The sequence below is a fragment of the Bactrocera tryoni genome, chromosome 2 (genome assembly GCF_016617805.1).
Source record: "Bactrocera tryoni isolate S06 chromosome 2, CSIRO_BtryS06_freeze2, whole genome shotgun sequence".
Classification (NCBI taxonomy): Eukaryota; Metazoa; Arthropoda; class Insecta; order Diptera; family Tephritidae; genus Bactrocera; species Bactrocera tryoni.
Genome location: NC_052500.1, coordinates 82,220,359 through 82,241,943, shown reverse-complemented (window position 1 = coordinate 82,241,943; position 21,585 = coordinate 82,220,359). Strand labels below are relative to the sequence as shown.

Here is a 21,585-nt window from a genome sequence, read left to right as displayed (position 1 = left end):
CGGGAATGTGTGCTCTCACTTTTCGCCAACGAGCTTTGACCCTAATTCTTACTATACTTCATAAGAAGTTTGAACAAGAGACTCTCTTTGATATTTGACTTCTGCGGAGTATTCATCCTTGCTCCATCTTCGAGTTATTTATGTAAGAATTTAGTGAAAAAACAGTCAATAAAAACCCCAACAGTAATCCATTAAGCTGACCAGTAGTCCCCTTATTTGTATCAGGAGTTGTTGTTTTGACTAAGAATTCTGTCGGACGCTCTTTGCCAAAGCCTATCTTGTCACTTTTTCCTCTATTGTACGGCTTTTGTTATTCTGAGAATGAAATATCTCGTTAGACACACCTTTGGCAAACATAGCGAAGTGGTTGGGATCGATGTTAACCAACTTAATAAATTTGTGGTAAGCTCAAAACGCTTCGTCGATTTATGATTAACATTTTAAGAGTTTATAGATAACACAAAGGACGAATATCTGTCAAAGTGAAATCCATCGATTTTAAATCAACCCTACGACCTAACCTAACCTATGCCCTTTTGACACTTTCCCTCTCTGCAGAACTTTCGTTTGAAATCAGCAACAGGTTACAAAATTGTGATTGGAGAAAAAGCTGAGTCATAGGTTTTCGCGAAGCTTTCGCCGCAATCAGTGACCGCGAGAGGCGGAGAGATCGGGGAAAATTCCTACCGGCCTCGGAGCTATTTCGGTGGCTCAGTGTTTCGCAACAATTTTTGCAGACTCTTTTCTCCGACAATTGATGGATCAGGGGCCTCGCGTTCTGGCTCCTGGCTACAATATTTGAACGTTGAATATAACTTCAGATTGTATTTAAGGCTGCTTTGTTTAAAGTAACGGTTTAATAGAGCGACTTACCACAGAAACATCACTAACATAAATAATATTCGAGAAGAAAAAGCTTTAAAAGAGCTTCACAACTAAATCAGACTAGCAGCATAGCAAAAACTTATGAAAAAGTCATTCGTAACCCTAGTGGGAGTCAGAAGAATTCGACAATATAGGTCTTGGTATCTTCGACCAAACAGCTAAGAACTAAAGTTGAGCTCGCAGATCGCCTCCAAACTCCAAATGTCGCGAGGTTACTCTCCCCTGAGACCACCCTTACATAAATGTGAATGAAATAAGTGTGCTTTCAGAGATACAGAAAATGTTTAAGACAGATGAATATTAATGAAAAGTCACCGAGATAATGAGCTCCACGAAGAAAGATGAAAGTTCAAATATTAATGAGGGCTCATAGGATAAAACGACTTCGTAAATGATCAGCTACTTCCTGCATTCTATAAACAACTGATTGGTTTATCTAATGGCAAGACAAGTACATGACGGCTCTTTGAGCTTAATGATATATGTGCATATGAATTTTGTGTAGATGTAGGTCGGTGAACTACTATCGAGCGTTTTATTATCGCTGTTCGGAAGCAAGACTCTAAGTGGAAATGCTCGAGACGTTCGTACAAAGTACAGCACATGACACACATTCACACTTATTTGAATTATATACTATTTTGAATTGGTGCACATACATATGTATATGAGGGTAGCACAAGAGCTGGCACAGATATGATTTACTTAACAGAAAACAATGTATTCACGATCACTTGGCGCACGAAGCGCTCGCATATAATTTTGATTGACACTGGACAGTTGGTGAAGATTTCTAAAAACATAAAAGCTAAGTAATAGCGCCTCTTACACAATCGCAATTAGGAAAAAAGCAATGCGTAAAATACTTTTGATTAATTATTTCCACATACGGAATGTAGGTCAATGCAGACTGAGTTTCGTAAAGAACAAAATTTTCATTTGTAGGCATTTGGAGAGGAAGAAAGTTGAACAATTAGATACCGTTAAATGAAACATCATAACACAATATTTATATTATTTACAGTAGCGAACAGTTTTCACACGACCTACCTTACATGGGCCACCCAAAAAGTCCGGTATGATCTCCGAATCGATGTACTGCTCCAAGCCGTCTTTCATGTGTAGACAATCGGGACCGCCGTAGAATAGGAATTTAGAGCGCGTATTCTCATCTGTGTGTGGTTGAAAATTATGAGTTCTCTACTCATTTCTTTTATGAATTTGGAGGAACTTACGTATAAAAGCGCTCACAATTGTCCAGGCGATGGGAAAGACGCGCGGCGCACGCACGACTAGCACGCGACCCATCGTTTCGGGGTAGTTGCGCTCGACCGTTTCGATGATATTGAGCAGAGCTTTTACACCCGGGCGCCAGAGATGACGCATGGAAAGACCCTCCAAGTCCACAAGCATACACCAACTCAACACAGGTTGACCCAACTTTTCGGCGGACTCCTTGATGCGTTGCATGCCTTCCTCACAGATGTGAAGCGTCTATAAAGAAGAGTATTAAACTAAAAAACACGCACCTCATATTAGAGAGCAAGCAAACTCACGAGCTTTAGTAAACCTTCAGTACCGATGGATTTCAGCAGACCTTTCACGTCCATGTGACCCAAGCGTAGTATATAAATCGGACGTCCATCCTTGTCGTGATGATGCCATGCGCCCGGAAAGTGGTTCACTACAACTGCCGGCGCCTTGTAGTCCTTAACCAGCGAGTCGATGTTGTGCTCCTTGCGCCACTTCAGCGAATCCTTGAGCATGGTGCAGGCCTGGTTCACGTGCCAGTCGCGTGCTGTCAAAAAACGCAGTATGGTCTGATAACTTGGCATTTGCTCCAAGTCCTCGACACCATTCAGCATTTTTCGCAGCTCCAACAGTTTTGACGCCTGCATCGGTGTGAGTGTACCCAAATTTTTCGCTATAAAATCGCCATCGAGCAGCACGTCGTGTGAGGAGCGACGCCTTTCCTCATCTTTGAGTTTCTGTGCTGGCTCCTCGCTGGCTTCACGTGTGGTGGGCGAACAGGGTGCATCTACTGGCGGCACCCAACGTTCCACATTGGTGACGCCCTTCTCTTTCAGTTCATTTATGAAATACTCGATGATTTCCTTACCCTTCAGCGTGGTTTGTGTGTATTGCTTCATGCCCATCTTCTCCATGGAGTGTTCGAAACCAAAAAAGTTCTTAATATCCAATGTGGCAGTCTGATCGAAACAGGTCCACTCGGGATTGTCGGGATGTGCATAGTAACGGCAACGTTCGAAGATTTCTATGCGTGATGAGAAGCTCTCGTTCACAGCCTCTATATTCAGTGTGCGATTGGCCATATCGAGGTAGTTGTGTTGCAGGAAATATACAAAGTCTACACCTATTAGCTTTTTGAAAATATACGGCGCATCGACGGCCAATTTGCAACGTCGACTTGTATTGCGTTTCGCGCCGTTCTCCAAGACCTCATCTTTGACGATCTCGCAATCGAGTACGATGGGCATTTGTGGACATTTCGGAAAGCGGCATTCGTAGGCCTGAAATTCGAGAAGAAGAAATAATAAGTTAATAATTTAATAATGGAAAAATAAATAATGCAATAAAATGGAATATATCACTAATACAGTAATGTCCAAAGTACAATGCCTCTTTTATCCTACAACTACTTAGTTTTCATAGAGTTTGTGATAAGACGTTGAGATATTTGATTTTCGAATAGATCCATACTGAAAATAGGATAAATATATGTGGTTTGAAAGTAAATGTGGTAATTTTTGGTTAACTAAAAAGAAACTTTAGAGACCTTATAAAAATATAATGAGCGGGTTCCTCTGTATGTCTGTATATACACGAACTAGTCAGTCAGTTTTTGAGATATTGATCTGAAATTTCGCACACATAATTTTGTTCCCAAAATGCTGCTGAACTGTCGGAACCGTCGATATCGAACCACTATAGCATATAGCTGTCATACAAACTGACCGATCAAATTCAAGTTCTTCTATGAAAACTTTTTTTATTTGAAGTGATATCTTGACGAAATTTGGCACAGGTTATTTATTATTAGAATTGGTACAATTTCCGAAAAAATTTTTGAGATCGGACCATTATAGCATAGGGCTGTCATACAAACTGACCGATCAAATTCAAGTTCTTGTATGGAAAACTTTTTTATTTAACGAGATATTCTGATGAAATTTGACATAAATTATTCTCCAAACCAACACTAACATTTTCCAATAAATGGTTCAGATCGGACCACTATAGCATATAGCTGCCATACAAACCGACCGATCAAAATCAAGTTCTTCTATGAAAACTTTTTTATTTGAAGTGATATCTTCACGACAATTTCCAGAGAAATTTTTGAGATCGAACCATTATAGCATATACATAGCTGTCATACAAACCGACCGATCAAATTCAAGTTCTAATATGGAAAACTTTTTTATTTAACGAGATATTTTGATGAAGTTTGACATGCGTTATTGTCCAAGGCAAGGGTAAAATCTCCGAACAAATTGTTTAGATCGGACCACTATAGCATATAGCTGCCATACAAACTGACCGATCAAACTCAAGTTCTCGTATGTAAAACTTGTTTATTAGAGGAGATATCTCAAGAAATTTGACATAGATTATTTTTCAAAGCAACTCTATGAACATACAAGAAATGGTTCATATCGGACCACTATAGCATATAGCTGCCATATAAACCGAACAATCAAAATCGACTTGAAGGTTCTTTCATAACCTTTTGTGACATAGTAAATACACTTGTGAAGCGTATTTTGCTATTATATATTCTTTTCATTATAAAATTATAGTTTTTTTATACGTTTTTGAAAAGATATGCAAGCTCATTTATGTCTTTCACTTGTAAGTATGTTCAGCTAGTGAACTCGCGCAATTTCTTCAAAAGCACTTCAGCAAGTCTTTAGTCTATTGTGCTTCAGTTTTAATGCATTTCATTTTCTGTTTGTCTCTGCAAAGACGGCTTCTCTTTATACATTCAAAAATAACGTTGTCAATTACGGCATACTCGCTGCGCCATCGCACAGCAGCTGTCACTGGCAAATCATTTGTGCTGAATATCACAACAATGAAATTCCGCGCAATTCAAGCGAAGCCAATGTTAAGGGCACTTACATAAAACTGTTTCCATATTCACCATCTAAATATGTAAGAATGTGGCGTAGCCCTGCCTTCAATCATACCCATACTTTTTCATGCAAATTTGTCCCCTAAAATAGCGATAGTTCTGTCGCCATGTAACTGTCACCAAGCTGTCTGGCCTGCTTGTCAATTGACCCTCCGCCATTACGCGTTATTTGTGCTTGAACTTGAACTTTTTTAGAACGCTAAGCGCCACTCTTTTTAACAACACTTACAAGAAACAAAAGTAAAACGGAAATAAAGGCTTTTACGTTTCTGCGCCTATTTTTAGGCTACCCTGGGAAGAAGCTCGCCAAAAAAATTGCAATTTATATATTTATACAACACTTGCGTTTGTAATATTTCGCTTAAACTTGTTATCGAATGAAAACATATTTAGGTACTTGTATACATACAAATCGTCAGCTAAAATGCAAAACAACGTATCATCAAAGAATCGAAATTTAGTTTTTTATTGCTTACTCAATACACCATATTACATATATTTGGCATAAAACTTTCAGCTTCCACTGTCTTATATAACCAATATATAACCAGTATGTAACCATTTTATAACCAAAACTCAAATCAATTTGAGGTTATGATAACCAATATATAACCGTTTTATAACCAAAACTCAAATTTTGTTTCAATGTGAGTGGTTTCTATTATATCGTTTTCCTTCGCTTATAAAATTTGTAAAAGTGATGTTACGTTTTTTTGCATTTTAGGTGACGATATATAAAAATACAAATATAACCTTTCTCCGCTCTTCTTCTTGCTGTTTTTCGCTTTTGTGGCATTTGGTACCTTTTATTTTATTTTTATATTCTTTGTTTACATTGAACTTGTGGCGCAAATTGACGGTACTTATGTCATGTATTTGTTTTATTTTGTTTCGCAAGCATTTCGTTGCTTTTGAGAAGCCCCCACTCGCGAAATGTAAATATTTAGACAGCTAAGACATGCTGCAACAATAAAATGAAAGGAAATTTCTTTGAACACAAAGATAAACATCGAGATTTTTTAGCAGATTTAACACGTTGAAACAATAATTGCACGCTTAGCGCCGCGGAATGCCACCGAATGTGCTTTTGTCGTTTTATTTTTCGAAATTAAAATTTTTTGAGTTTCAAAATATTTACAATTTCGGCTGATTTTCGGTTTTCCTCATCCTTGCGCAGCTAGTTTTCTCGCCTGTTGCAATTAAAAGTTTGCTCATAAAGGCTAATTAAATGCCCACATTTATTTGCACGCGCCGCATACACAAACAACACACACAAAAGTGCTTAAGCAAGCTTACAAACAGCTTCGGTGTGTCTTTCTTTGTACTATATGTGTGTTTTTTTTGGTTTTGCACGAGGCAGCCGCATTATTTGCAACAGCCTGTGAGATATTTTTCGCTGCGATTTTCCTTAATTTTTGTTGTAGTTTTACACTTTTGCACATTCAAGCCAACACTTAGCAAATTTTTGGGTTTTATACCCCAATTGTTGTTTTTGTTGGTTAAATATTAATGTTGGCAAGCTGGCGCGCTTAGCGGTTTACAGTTTTACAATTTAAATTTCGAATTTTTTTGTTCTAAACTTCATGAAGCTGCTTTCTGCGGTATCTTTGCTGGCGAGTGGTTTGAAACATCGCTAAAAGTTATGAAAGCTAATGGAAAATTCCCGAAAGTGCTTTTTTATGACTGAATGAATTTTAATGCGAAATTCTGTTGGTTGAGCGCCAGTTTTGTCTGATTCTGGGCTATAAAACATTGTTTTAAAAGCAGCATATAAGTTTGTAGTTAGGTTAGTGCAAATGAGACACTAGAAGAGGTTTTGATAGTGAGCCCACACATAGAGACCTGTGACCGTTGTGATGCCCAGAACTTCTTGGTATGGATCCAAAAGTCTTCGTATAGCGACAAAGTGAATTGAGCCTGTCACAAATTAGTTGAGGCGGCTGTCAATTACAGCCAATTCGCTTGGTTCGTAGAAGGTATAATCACCGAGATGATTCAATCTTAATCAGCGAAAGCTGGACAGTGGAGGAAAAAGTATATAGATGTATCCACGTCATTCTCCTCCATAAATTTTTACAAGTTGCACCTTCCAAATTTTTTTGTCTCACCACGTCAGTGCCAATAAGACAACGATTAGTTAGAACACCTCATCATTGTGGCCCTGTGAATCTTACTAAGAGCAAGCAGGTCAATAGATTTCTTATTTCCCACCCAGAAAGATTTCACTCACTGTCAGCGAGTTCAAGTCATTTATATTTGCTCTGATCTTGGAATGAATGCATATTTTACCGAAAGAAGCTGCTTCTTTGTGGCTGCCACGTCGGCTTGAAAGACATTAGAGTGGTGTGGCAGTATGAAGCTTGAAAGCTCCCAACCGAAAGGAGTTTTTTCCAACGTTCGTCTCCATGAAAAATGCAGGAAAAAGCTCACTGCGTCTCTTCTCCAGCGACTCCGCCTCAAGAACATGTCGGAGGTATGTGCGCGGAGAACATATCACCAGGTGTAGGCTTTGTGACATAGTGGTCCTAGTTATCAGGAATGCAGTCGAATGGAGAAGATTTCGAAGAGTAGTTCTCTAGAACCTTTAATGTATCCGATTTTATGGAGTCTGTTATAGTGAAGACACCATAAAAGAATACTGGCTAAACCACGGTTTCGTAAATCCAAAGCACAACTTTAGGTGAGGATAAGTGAGAGATAAAAGACCACAGCGCTTCTCTTAAAAGTTGGGCTTCCATAACAGCTTTATATAAAGGACTCGGAATAAGTACTTCACACTTTTGACAGGGTGAAGTCGATAGCCCTCCAGCAAAGCGAGAGGTATGTACGGGATTTTTTACATTGCTGTGCAGTCTAGACTCATGTGCTCTGAAGTTTTTGGCTTCTTTTCGCAAAGCCGGCAGTTAATAAGATATTTTTCTAAAACAAGTGAGCAAGAGGAATAGACGATGACAACATCTGATGTGTCGGCGAAAAGAGTTTTCGAGAAAAAGGATCTGCGGAAGATTTATGGTCCTTTGCGCATTGGCAATGGCGAATACCGCAGTCGATGGAGCGAGGAGCTGTATGAGATATGCTTTGACTTTGACATAGTTCAGCGAATAGTCCGAAAGGATGAAAACACTCCAGCCCTGAGAGTATTTAACGTAGTACTCGCCGGGGAAGCAAAGAAACTGAAGGACCTCCACCCCGTTGGAAACTCCAGAAGGAGAAGGACCTGGATATACTTGGAATCTTCAATTGGCGCCAAACAGCAAAAAGGAAGAACGGCTGGCGCGCTGTTGTTAACTCGGCTATAACAGCGTAAGCGGTGTCAACGTCAGTAAAGAAGAAGAAGATGTAGACTTCAAGAAAAGTCATACCATTGATTGTGGTTGTTGGGACCCTGTAGTCAATATAACAGAATCTTAATACTCAGTGAAGAGCTTAAATTAGATTTGACTTTACAATTGAGAATTGTATGTTTTCAGTAGTTAGAGTTTTCGACTCTAGTTGGGGACTTTGGAAAGCGAGTTCTCCATCATATAGTTTATGAAAAAATTTCTTTATTGAAAGGGCTCACTAAGTGATCTTGTGTGTTTTACAAAACCTAACCGTGCGTAAGGAATTAAAACAAGAACTGTAAGCTTAAATATTTAAGCGAAAATTGTATTTAATTTTTTAATTATCCCCAATCCTTGAAATTTATTTAACAGGTCATTGAAATACATGTATCTATATCATTGTATAGTAAGCGACACATGCTTGAAACTTCAAGCCATGAAATATTTATCGGCAATCTGATTCGCTGCTCGTAAAATGCTTTGCTTGAAATATTCATGCACCAACTAGTAATTAACTTGAAAATTTACGGTTAAGCACTTGCAGCCATGCGACGTTAATAAAAAATTGAAACTTTACACTTCCAACATGAAATACCGCAGCCGCGCGCAACCTTTAACCCAGAAAAGAAAGGACTTGCTCAATAACGGCATATCGCACACGAAAATCAGCACGAGCGGGCTTCTTATATAACACAACGAAGTCACAGCAGCGCGTGTCCTCCGGAGAGTTACCACACACGTCAAAACAAATGACTTCTTAACTTGCATTCCCTTGTGTATATCACGGCGGAGAGTTTAAGCATAGCATACCACAAGGCGCGGCGACCGCCAAAAGCGCGCCAGCGTGAAATTGAAATGTTCGTGTTGAAAACAGCTGTAAATCCAGTCAACACGCATTTGAAATTCACACACACAACACGAGAAAAACTGAAAAACTTTCGCTGCCAACAAATGCAGGGCAGTCGTGCGGCCCTTATTTATTGTACCCCAAAGTATGTGGCTGTTATTTTTTTTTGAGAATTGTACTTCAAAGCGGCAATGCTAAGACACCGTTTATTTGTAAATAGCGTCTCGACTCATTAGCCGCAGCGAGGACCTGAAGCCATACGTTTTACCTCGGCGCTCGCCATCCACTTGATGGCACTTGATAGCCTTGTTTTATCGGCCGCGCTCGGCACAATCGACACCATTAACCTCCGCAACTCGGTTGGCAGGTGTCAAGGTTACTTGGCTTAAAGGTAAATACGGGCACGCTCGTTATTGTTGTGCCTCCAACTGGTTAGTGCCCCTTAAAACAGTCGGCTCGGTACCCGCATTCATTTATCGAGTTGTCTGCTGAGTGCGCCAATTACCTCACATAACTGTATATGCATGTAAATATGTTGTCGTATTTATGTTTTGGTTTTGTTTGTGAATTTCTACACCTTTCCCACTTTAAATATTCAGACTAGTTGAGAAAATCACTGGCAGAATGGCATGTGTAATGCAGCTGCTGGGGGTTCGCTGGGAGCATGCCGACCCAAATAAATTAATAAATTTGTAGTAAAATAATATGACACGTGTACATGAATTTAAAAAATGGTTTTCTAAAATTTATTGGATTAAGAAAATTATTTAAATAAGGAAAAATTGTTTAAATTTTTATAATAAAAAAAAATTATGTATATTTAACATCATCGAAATGTCAAATAGTATTTGGCTAAGAAAAATAATTCGAATAAATAATATATTTTAGACATTTAGTAATTTTAGCTACCCAAATAATAATATTTTACTAAAATATAATACAAATCATAATTCAATGATTATTTTATTAATATCATATCAGGTGTGAAACTTCGATAACAGTAGAAGCTTAATTGTAGGCAACATTTTACTATCACCATTAATCTTCTGGGATTGGCGAATCAAACACTCCGATTTCGTGAAAGAAACTGTTTTTTTAAGATAGAAATACACAAAAGTAAGGTAGACCTAAGTTCGGGTGTAACCGAATATTTTTTACTCCTGTAATTTGAATAGGACAAACTACCTTCAGGCGCTGCGAAACTTTAAATTTAACATTTTTGTGAAACAACAAAAATTATCCAAGGATAAGGCATTCCAATTCCAATCTTAGCTATGGATTCATGAATTCAATCAAGTCATTATATGTATATAGTACATGGGAGCTGGGGTCATCCACAAATCGATATCGCACATTTCAGCATGAAACTATAATACAAGTATAGCCAATATTATCCTTTCACTTCATTTTGCTAAGATATCTTCAATATAAATGGCATATAGCCAATATGAAGTTAGAAATAATTCTTATAAATTATCTAATATAAAGTATTATATGCAGTAATATTTTGACCTGACCTTAACCAGTTTTGGTTATACAACATATTCTTATCAGAAAAAGATCCCCTTTGAATTTCATTAAGAAACCTCACCTTGCGACAAAGGAAAGTATTTCCCTGATTTCAATCATTTTAGGTAAGATGATAAACTGTTATTAGAGCGGGATTCCTTCTGAACTTCAATAAGATTCCGACCGGTTTAAAGTTAGGCAGTCATTCACCTAATTTTATCAAGGGCATGTGGTCATTATTTTTTCCAAATTTCAGTACTAGAACCCACATTGACCGAAATGTTCGGTAAATGTGAAATCAATCAAATGCTTCGAGGTCCAGATATTTGTTGTCTGAGTCCTTAAAAAGTGCAAAGTTTTATTTCGCGATATATTCATTGGTGTTTGATTTGTATACTGGAAGTGTAAGAATCCAATGATATTTTAAGTTGTGTTATATAGGAAGTAGGCCAGTGGTAGGAAAGATTGGGTACCCATGCATAAAAATATTTGATTAAAATTGTTTGGGTAGTTCCTGAGATATAGAATTTTTGGAATCTTTAAAAAAAGTTTAATCCCAAAACAACCATTGGTGTTTGGTTTTTACTCGGGAAGTGAACTTAAACATATGTATGTATATTATATGGAAAGTAGGCGCTGTCCGATTTCGCCAGTGTATGATAGAAAAGATTGGGTAACCTCACATACCATTTTTGGTTGAAATTAGACGGGTAGTTCCTGGGAAAGTGGATTTTTAAGTAGGCGCTGCCACGCCCATTTTCCAATTTTTACACCTGCTCTTATTGAGCCCATTCTAACCATTTTCGAGATAATTGTACGCAACACTTTATTAACATTCACTATTATTCTGGTATCTATCACTATTTGTGACTTTCGTCTTCCATTCATATCAGGTGCGAAACTTCGATAAGATAAAAGTAGAAGCCTAATTGTATACAACATTTTATTATTTATCACTATTCTTCTAGTATCTATCACTAGTTTTTAGTCGGTAGTTTGGTTGGCGAATGCTAAAATTGAACAATGCATTCATTACATTTTGGATAGTTGTAAAACGGTAATGCCGAAGATCGAAAATAAAATGAAGGTCCGACTTAATTTCCAGAGAATGTCAATTTTTTTCATTCAATGAAGTAATAACAGCAGTTCTTCCCCAAAATCGGCCAAACAAACTAAAATTAGTAATTTATGAAAACCTTTTGGGCATAAACCAAAATTCTTACATTCAACCGCAGACTATGTAACATTTACAGACCATTTATTGCGACTTTTTTTTTAATGGAAAAATGTTCATTTATGAATTCTTTTGTTGAAAAGATTCCATTAATCTTCTAAAATGTAGAGAGCACAAGAGTATGTTCACATAAAAATTTTCATTCATGCGAAAAATCAGTTAATTTGGGCTTTTCATACAGAATAAAGGGTGTTTGAATGGGGCAGTTACTTAACTTAAAATCTGGAAATATCGATCAAAACTCAGCAGCACTGATTTGAAACTTCTACTCGATTCTTCAAACAGAAGTTCAAATATTACGAAAGACAAAAAAACTGAGCAGAAAAATTTCGAATTATTTTTATCTATCAACTCTCACAGCTTTGATACGCATTTAATACATTTTAGTTATTTTTTTGAGGCACCCTTTATACTCTTATATCTCAATATGTAGTAAATACTATATAAACGTTTCTCTCATTCAACATTTCACATATGCTGACGCCTCCCCACCACATAATTACTCCTGCAAAGAATATAATGGCAATCTGGCACAAAGGAAAATAAATAAATACAGTTGTCTGTATGTACATAGCATACATTGATATGTATGTGTAGGCGTGTAAGCTCATAAAGTCAAAGGAATTTGTCCAGATTTCTCATTCAATGCTTTCATAAAGTATATAGCTGAGTGAATGTTCTTTCCAGTCGGTTTATACTGATGATACATATGTGGTGATATACACATGTAGCAAGGAAGGCTTGAGTGACGAGTGTGTAAAGATATACCAGTAAGCACATTGCTTGTAAAGCTTTGTTAATATTTTGAACAAATGGAAAAGAATGTAAAATAAAATTAACAAATACACATGTATTTCTACAGCTGTGAGAGTAGCATTTTTCGCTTTGAACTCGTTTTATATATTAGACCGATTTCCAAGCTATTTAAAGATCAGAAAAATAAATTTTTACTTTTATTCTGCCGAAAAGCCTTTTTAAAACCTTCATATTAGTCTTTTGACAGCAAGTAAAATAATTTTTTTGTTTTTTCGTGTCTAAAAATAGGAGGCTCTTAGGTATTCTCCTAATATTTACTATATGAAGCATTCATTTTATCATTATTTTGTTGTTATATTTTCTTGACTGAGAATTTTTAATGGGCAGGCATTTTCAAACTCAAAACTTTGCCTACATTCAGGCCCATTTGGAGTATTTTAGCAAAGACACACACCTGGTAGGCAAATAAAATTATCGACAAGCTGACGAAGGAGTATATGTTTAAAATTTTTGTATAAAAAAGGGAAGAATGCCACGCAAGCGACCAATGAAATTTGTGAAGTTTACTGAGACATTGCTGTATTATTTCGTGTAGTACAACAATGGTTCGCTCGCTTCTGTTCTGGAAATTTCGATGTGAACGATGTACCCCGCTCTGGTCGGCCTATTGTTAAAAAATTATGGAAAGGATTGACCAGGACCGTCCATAAGCAGCCATGGCATCGCTTAGGAACTTAATATTCATCATCAAACGGTTTTGAACCATTTAAAAAAGGCTGGCTACAAAAAGAAGCATGTTTGGGTACCACATGAATTGTCTGTGAAAAATTGAATGGACCGACTTAACATCTGCGATTCTTTGCTGAAACGAAATTAAATCGAACCATTTCTGAAGCAAATGGTAACAGCAGACGAAAAGTGGATCAAATACGGCAATAATGTGCGAAAAAGATCATGACCCAAGCGTGGTGAAGCTTAACAAAGCAAAGCCAGGATTGACACCTCCAAAGCTTATACGAGTATGGTGGGAATGGAAAGGAATCATCCACTTAAATGAGCTGCTCCAGCCTGGTCGAACGATTGATTCAACATTTTACTGTCAACAACTGATGAAATTGAAGCAAGCAATCGAAAAAACGGCCAGAACTAATCAACAAAAAAGGCTTCGTCTTTCATCCGGACAACACACTCGGATGACTCGGCAAAAACTGGGGGAGCTTGGCTGGAAAGTTTTGATGCATCCACCACATATGTAGCTCTAACCTTGCACCATCGGACTACCATTTACTTCGGTCAATGCAGAACTCCATTAATGGGTGGGCTTCAAGAGAATTACTTGTCGCAGGTTTTCGCCGAGAAAGCAGAAAGGTTTTATATTGATGGAATAATATCTCTAGGGGAAAAATAGCAAAAAGTGGTCAGCCAAAATGGTACATATTTTGTTCATTAAAGTTCATTGCAAATACAAAAAAATACGTTGAAGTTTAATTGGAAAAAATGTATTTTGCTAAGTTGGTAGGACTGTCTATGATTACTACGCCAAATGTGAGCTTGATCTCTGAACAAATTGTTGTTGTTTCAAGTTTTGTATTTCTAACCAAACTTTCTGTATGGAATCGTTGCGAATATTGGAAAAGGCTTACGGTGATTCAGTTATAAAAAAACACAGGCCTACGAGTCGTACAAAGCCTTCAAAGACGATCGAGAGATCGTTAGTGACAAGCCTCGTTCTGGGCGACCTTCGACCTCTTCAACTAAAAAAAATATTAAAAAATTTAAAGAAATGAAATCCTCAGGCAAGTGTTAGAGAGATGGATAGAGAGCTCAACATCTCTCGCGAGTCTGTTCGAATGATTTTGGTTGAAATTTTAGGTATGAAACGCGTTTTTGCTCAAGTCGTCCCGATAAAGCTGCCAATTTTTATCCCACATCAACAGAGAGCATTATAACTGAAGCTGAGACATGAAAACACTGCACCAAAGCCGATCAAAAATCAAAGTGATGCTCATTGTTTTTTCTATATTCGTGGGTCGATGCATCATGAATTTGTTCCGGAGGGACACACGGCCAATAAGAAGTTCTATTTGGCCATATAGGACCGTTTGAGAAAATCCGTCGAAAACGGCCGAAATTATGGAAGAACAATTCATGGATTTTACACGTTGATAATGCACCATCGCATCGAGTCACGATTGTGATCGAATTTAAAGCCAAAAACACAACGAATGCCATTGATCAATCATCGCATTCACCAAATATGACTCCGTGCGATTCTTTCTTGTTTCACAAACTAAAATTGCTGCTCCGTGAAACCCCTTTTCAATCAATAGGAGAGATAAAACAAAATTCGCTGAAGGATCTGAAGGCCTTCTCGAAAGTGCTTATGAAAAGTGTTTCGAGGACTGGAAAAATCAGATAGGGATTAATTTGAAGGAATACATATAAATGATCAGTATGACGAGCTTAGTCGGCATAGGAATGTCTGTCTGTCCGTCCGCAGTTCTATTTATAAAGGACCTAGTCCCTCAGTTTTTGAGATATCTTTCTGAAATTTCGCATCTGTTCCTTTTTCGCCAAGAAGTTGCTCATTATAGCTATAAAGCAAACTGAACGATCGGAATAACGTGCTTGTATAGACAACTTTTTTTTATTTCAGGCGATATTTTCACGAAATTTGGTATGAGTAATTTTCTAAATTAATGGTGCAATCTCCAAAAAATGTGTTAAGATCGGATCACTATAGCATATAGCTGCCACACAAACTGACCGATCAAGTTTCTTAAAGGCGATATTTTGTATTTGTGAAGGATTGCACCGAAGCTAACGTGTTTTCCTGTTTTTAATTGCAAAATCATATAAAAGTTAATGAATCGTTTTATAAGTTCTGCATAAATTCTCAGGCAAGCCTAACTGAAAGCATTTTATTGTACAATATTAGAGTAGTTTACTCTCAGAGGCACATTTTATGAGCTTGCTGGTATAGCACAAGCTCGTAAACCTAACCAATCATACAGTAAGACAGCGCGTTCACATATCTATGCCATATTTTCATTCATTACTGCACTTCACTTCATTTCCGTCCGGACAAATAGACATAAAAAGGCGCTTAAAGTAGAAAAAAGCGGCAAAAACAAATAACGATAAAAGCTACTGAACGAAATGAAAAAGAATGAAATGGAAAACAGAGAAAATGTAACTCAAGCAAGATGTGTGAACCGTATTTAACAGTAAAAATAATCTCAACACAGGACGTTGTAAAGAAAAACTAATAAAAATCTATTTATGTAGTGTTTGCAATTTTTCTTGCCAACTACACATGCCTCGCCGAGCACGACCGCACGGAGTGTGTGGCAATTGGACGCATTAATGTTCATGGATTACTGTTTACCGTTGCGAGCTTGTGTGAAAAATGCTGGCGTAACGCCCACATATACTCACAGGAGACGGGTCCTTCGTTTGTATTTCGTGCCTCTACATGTGAAGACGCAAGTGACCCGCCCCTAACGGTGAGCGTGGTAAATTAAAAAACGTGGCAGCTGCACAGCGGCTCAACTGTCGCAACGCGCACCCTACAATACTCGGTCTTAGCCGGGCTTAGCGTGCGCGTCGTCCTTGAATGCGGCAATCGCATTAAATCCTCCTTAAGTGTTCCGTTACGTGTGAGGTGTAGGTGTACTCAAGCGTATGCTACGCTGTTGCTTTCCGGTTTTTTCATGCGATTTGCCTTTTCTAACAATTTGCCGCACTTGTTGGCTGTTGCTGCCGTTCTCGCGCCTGCTGCTGTCCTCCTTGCTCCTGCTGCCGCCGCTCTAGCTCCTGCTGCCGCCACTCTGGCTGTTGCTGCGTCAAACTTTCCGCCTATTTATAGACGCATTGAAAGTTTAGCACTTATGTGGCGCAAACAGTGTGCGGCGCGCGTGTGTTGCTGCCTCTGATTGCAAATATTTGCATGCCGTCCACGCGCTCTCTTCGCCATGAATGCTAACGATGCAGTTTTTTCCATTCTGACACAAAGAACTTTTTTCTGTGGTTCCTGGTTAGTAGGTGGCTGACAGCCGACGCTCATTGTTGTTGCTGCTGGTTGTGCGCGCACACATCCTCTGAAGTTGCATGAAATTTATTCCCACGCCTTGTCCACCTGTTTGCTGTGCGCAAGCCGAGAGCTGAGAGCTGCTGGCGAGATTTTAAATTTACAACTTTTTCATGTCATTAGCAGTGTGTACATACAATTTCCTGTGTAAACTGTTGTGTGTGATTGCATTACCGTTAGCGCGTCGCTGATATTCATGGGAATATGACAGTAATGCAATTTAAATAAATTGCGACTTTTAACAATAAATTGCAGTCGTTGAAGTTTATACTCTTCCTTATTTTGGCGTAAAGTAAATAAATGTTAATGAGGAAATATATATGTATATATACTATCGGTAAAAAAAAGAAACTAAGAACTTTGAAGAGCTAAAATTTTCCAGCGAGAAACTTTCAAAAAGAGTCTATTCCTGAATATCACCTGAAAGGAGACCTGAAAGTATGCAACATTCTATAAAGTTAGTCTACATTAAGGAGCTTTGCTTGGATATGCAAGTCGGTAGAAACGACATTTTTTGATAATTTCTTTAAAGAAGTATTTTACTTATCTAATATGTGAATAAAATGTACAATCGCAGAATTTAAAAATCACGGATTCATTTGGAAAAATGTTGGATTTCTTTGATACCGTAGCCGAGCTCCAGGACGATCTCGGAAAAAGGTGTCTGGAGATGAGGAAGATTTTTCACAGAATTTAATAGTCACCAATTTATTTTGAAAAAATTTGAAATCTCTTGATCCCATAGCCGAGCTCCAGGATGACCTCCGAAAAGGGTGTCTGGCGGTAATTACGCTTATTAAATTGTCGGCGTTTATTGAGCCAACCAGGTCTTCTACGGCAGTGCGTTGTCGTTGCCATCGCACATATTCAAAGAAAGTGTGTTCAGCTTCGTCTTCTGACACGTCGTCGTATAGGCATAACTGCTCTTCGACTTTTCCCATTCTTTGGAGATACTTTTTGAAGTATCCGTGACCGGATAACAGCTGAGTTGTGTAAAAGTCGACTTGGCCGAATTTACGGCTTATCCATAAGTTTGGGTCTTTTATTAATCTGACCGTCTATCTGACGCGACTCTCGTTCTCCCATATTCGTTACCATGCGAGTATCGTGTCTTTTTTATTGCGCTCTTGTTTTCAATTGTTTTCTTTAGCTTCCACAGCTTTTTCCTTTCGCATGTCAGAAGGTTAATTGGCGTATTACCGCTTATTATTAATATTGCATCGCCTGACACTGTTCGGTGGGCTGATGCAACTCAGAAGGCTGCGGTGCGGTGCGCTCTGGCCACTTTCTTACGCGGCTTTTTCTTTTTAAGAACTCCGTATAATAGGACGCAGATTGGCGTCGACAGGAGTCTTTTTCTTTCCTTGGATGGGGCCTCCTATGTTGGCCATTAGCCCGCTAAGTTGGGAGGTGATTTTCGCTGACTATCCTGCGGCGCGCTGGATTTGTGCCCAGCAAGTTAGTCTATAGTCTGAATATATGTTTATTCCATACAAATATCGAAATGTAATCGATTTTTTTCTCAAATTCCCAATGCAATATTCAATAATGTCCATAGCGAGATATTTTTAATCGCCTCTTATATGAAGCTACCCAACTTTAGACTTTTAGAGAGGTACTGACCAGCTGAAAACTCACTATTTTAGATGGCCCGAAAGTTTCAAACTGGGATTCTACTATTCTTCTCTCGACTGCACTTCCAAAATTAATAGCATTGATATTTTCAAAATCACTGTAAAAAAACCTTAAACATTTTTTTATGATAATGATCTACACTACCCGAACTGAGAATGTTTTTATTGGGCAAAGAGATCAACTCGGTTAGGTTAGGTTGGATGGCTGATGAAAGATCACACGTGTTACCATAGAAAAGAAGAATTCCTGTGTTCAAACTATAAATTAGAAAAACGCGTGGTGGCTAATACAAATTTGCATAGGCGTTTAATTTCCATTCCAGTACCCAAGCTTCTGCAGATGGCATCTGATAAGATTTCCATCCTTACTGTGTGGGCGCCAATAGGGCAATGGCCCTTTAAAAGCCCCACAACTAGATAGAGGCTAGCCTTAAAAAGGTAAGGAGATCACTAGAATTCTTGTCATGAACTGATTGTGTTCCAGCGCTGATCAAGCTTCCGCGAAGCCCAACTATTCTTTCCACCTACAACTCCCTCGCCGGTATGTAGGTAGAGAAAAAGCCGCCAGAGCTCGGTTTGGCGACTTCATGCTCCAAGTAATCCGGTATGAAGTCAAAGTGAGTGCGGATTTCCGAGTGTTCAGACCCGTGTTATTTTAGGAACCCAGACTCTCTGAGTCTGATGTCTTTTGCAGCCAAACACTTTCCGGCGATGTCCACGGGTAATATGTGCCCGATGGCGTTAAGTGTAATGATTGCATTGGACCATAGCGCACCACATATGTCAATGAGCGCCGCCTGTTGAACGCTCTCAAATTTCTTTGCAAGTGTGGTATTTTGTAGAGCCCTTGACCAAATAAGGACTTCATAGAACATAATGGGCTTGACTATACCGTTTTGCTCTCTCATTGATATTCGGCTTTCATGAAAGGTTCCTATCCAGGATGAGTCCTAGATATTTCACTGTGTCTGCTGTTTGCAAGCGGATGTCTCCCATTCGCGGCAGCGGTGCCGCCGGGATTTTGTATCTCGTAGTGATCAATTTGGTAGGGCTGCTCAAAATTATTTGGGGCTATTGATATTGACGAACTAAGACTGTGTTCACACGGCACTCTTTTAACGCCCAAACCGGTTTTTCTTTAGGAGAAAGGACGACGAGGAAAGACAAAGATACGCTGCTGCTCGTCTTCGGGTGACACGTTTTATGTTATTGTTCGCAACAGATTATTGGCGCAACAAAAATTTCAGAATGTGATGAGAGAGCTAATGCACGAAATTCTCTGGCTCAAGTTGTTAGAGCGCCACAAAAACAAAAACTTCCGATAATAAGCGACAAAAGAGTCCTTATATGAAAGCAGTAAAAGATAATGAAAAAATAAAAAACAGTTTAAAAGAGTGAAGGCTTGAAAAGAAAAGGTTTGAAATAGTGAAGAAACATCAGCCTTTACTTTCATTGAAAACACCAATTTATGTAGAAATGGTCTTCAAGAGGAGTTTGGAGTAGCGTCACTTTCTGAATATCAAACTATAGTTGAAAACCCTTTAAGCTATCAATCAAGTGGAAGGTCTAAACCTTCTTTTCCCGCTAGCATGATAAGCAGCGTGATTTTTAGAATATTCACTTTTGGTAGCATTGTTCCTAATTTATAGCTTAAATTAATCTTTATGAGCTGACGACCAATCGAGCCGATAAACTGGGAACCTTCGCGACATTTCGGCTACCGAACATGGTCAGGCACAGAACAGTGAGGCATTATCTCAGCTGTCAGCTGATAAGAAGAAATCACTAAGAAGCAATAAAATTTGCAGTTTACTGTTTGCTAAAAGCAAAAGATATCAGAAAATCTTGAAGTGCTTCATTGTTCCATATTTACGTTTTAGTCTGCGTCACTGCGTACTAAAAATATTTCCGGCGAACAATTTGTGTGAACAGGTGTGCAGTTAACGCTTTCAACAATGTACCTACATACACATATGCATAACAAGTACTACGCTATATTTAAAACTTCTTGCTAATAACAAACGTACATACACACACATGCGCAAATAAAGTCACACGGTTTTAAAGTAGCCTTACTTTGAAGAGACTTTACGCGAGAGACTCGCTCGTCTGCATATAAACAAGTCCGGATGGCGCAGTGCCTAGCGTCTTGGCGTGCTTATGTGCTTATTACAGTTAAGCTCAGCATGTCGTATGAATGACTAACGGTTATATGCCGTTTTGCCTTTTTATTAGTGCAAAGCATGTGCAACACGAGACGCTGGCTATAAATTTAGTTCGTTTTTTTATATATGTACATATGTAATGTATATGTGCACACGTGTATATAAATCATTGCCACTAGCATTTGGCTCACAGCCTTGAACTTCAACTCGCTGGCCATAAATTGCATGCTTAATGCTAGTTTCAGCGCTTGTTTTGGCATTTTTGCCCTCATGGTGTTGCATTTCTAGTGTTCGAAAATTATTTTGAGAATTAGCCAATTCTGGTTTAGTGCACGTGCAATGTGCAACGTATGCAGCAAGGCAAACCAAGCCCGCAAGCGCATTCATTAGTGTGAAAATTATGCACAGAGTTCGAGCAGATTGAGAAGCGATAGCATTTTATGCAAAGTTTCGTAGTTACTTAGATACAATATTTCAGTATGCCTGTGCCGGTGGCTGCTATTTGTAGCTGGAATTATTTGAAAGCAAGTAATTATGCAAACTTCGGCTGCACTGAAGTTTCATATCCTTCAAAGGTAAATTTCTTACAATTTTAGAGGGTATTAAAAGAAATTTATCTTGGCCCGATCTGCAATATACATATGTATATTTGAAGATTGTAGCTTTGTCTTGGATAATAATTTGGATAAATTTCGTTAAGATATCCTTTCAAATAAAGAAGTTTTCCATACACGGACTTAATTTTGATCGGCAAGTTTATATGGTAACTATATTCTATAGTGGTCCGATCTGAAAAATATTTTTGGAGATCAAAGCGCTACTTTGGGTAATAATACTTGTAGAATTTCGTGAAGATATCTTTTTTAATAAAAAAGTTTTTCATACAAGTACTTGATTTCGATCGTTTGGTTTGTATGGCAGCTATAAGCTATAGCAGTCCAATCTGAACCATTTCTTTGGATATGGCAATGAATCCTTATATATTT

At 38.3% G+C, this 21,585-nt stretch overlaps 1 protein-coding gene across 4 annotated transcripts in view; it reads right to left on the bottom strand.

Moving 5' to 3' along the window:
* The window catches only part of LOC120767943 (protein real-time), a 40,512-nt gene that overhangs the window by 2,087 nt on the left and 16,840 nt on the right, over window positions 1-21,585 (bottom strand). For all 4 annotated transcript variants that reach the window (XM_040094323.1, XM_040094321.1, XM_040094322.1 and 1 more), the window contains 3 exons: window positions 2,442-3,416; window positions 2,121-2,379; window positions 1,936-2,057 (listed from right to left, as the gene is read on the bottom strand). In XM_040094323.1, coding sequence (XP_039950257.1) covers window positions 1,936-2,057; window positions 2,121-2,379; window positions 2,442-3,416 — 1,356 coding nt within the window. The remainder of the gene's footprint in view (window positions 1-1,935; window positions 2,058-2,120; window positions 2,380-2,441; window positions 3,417-21,585) is intronic.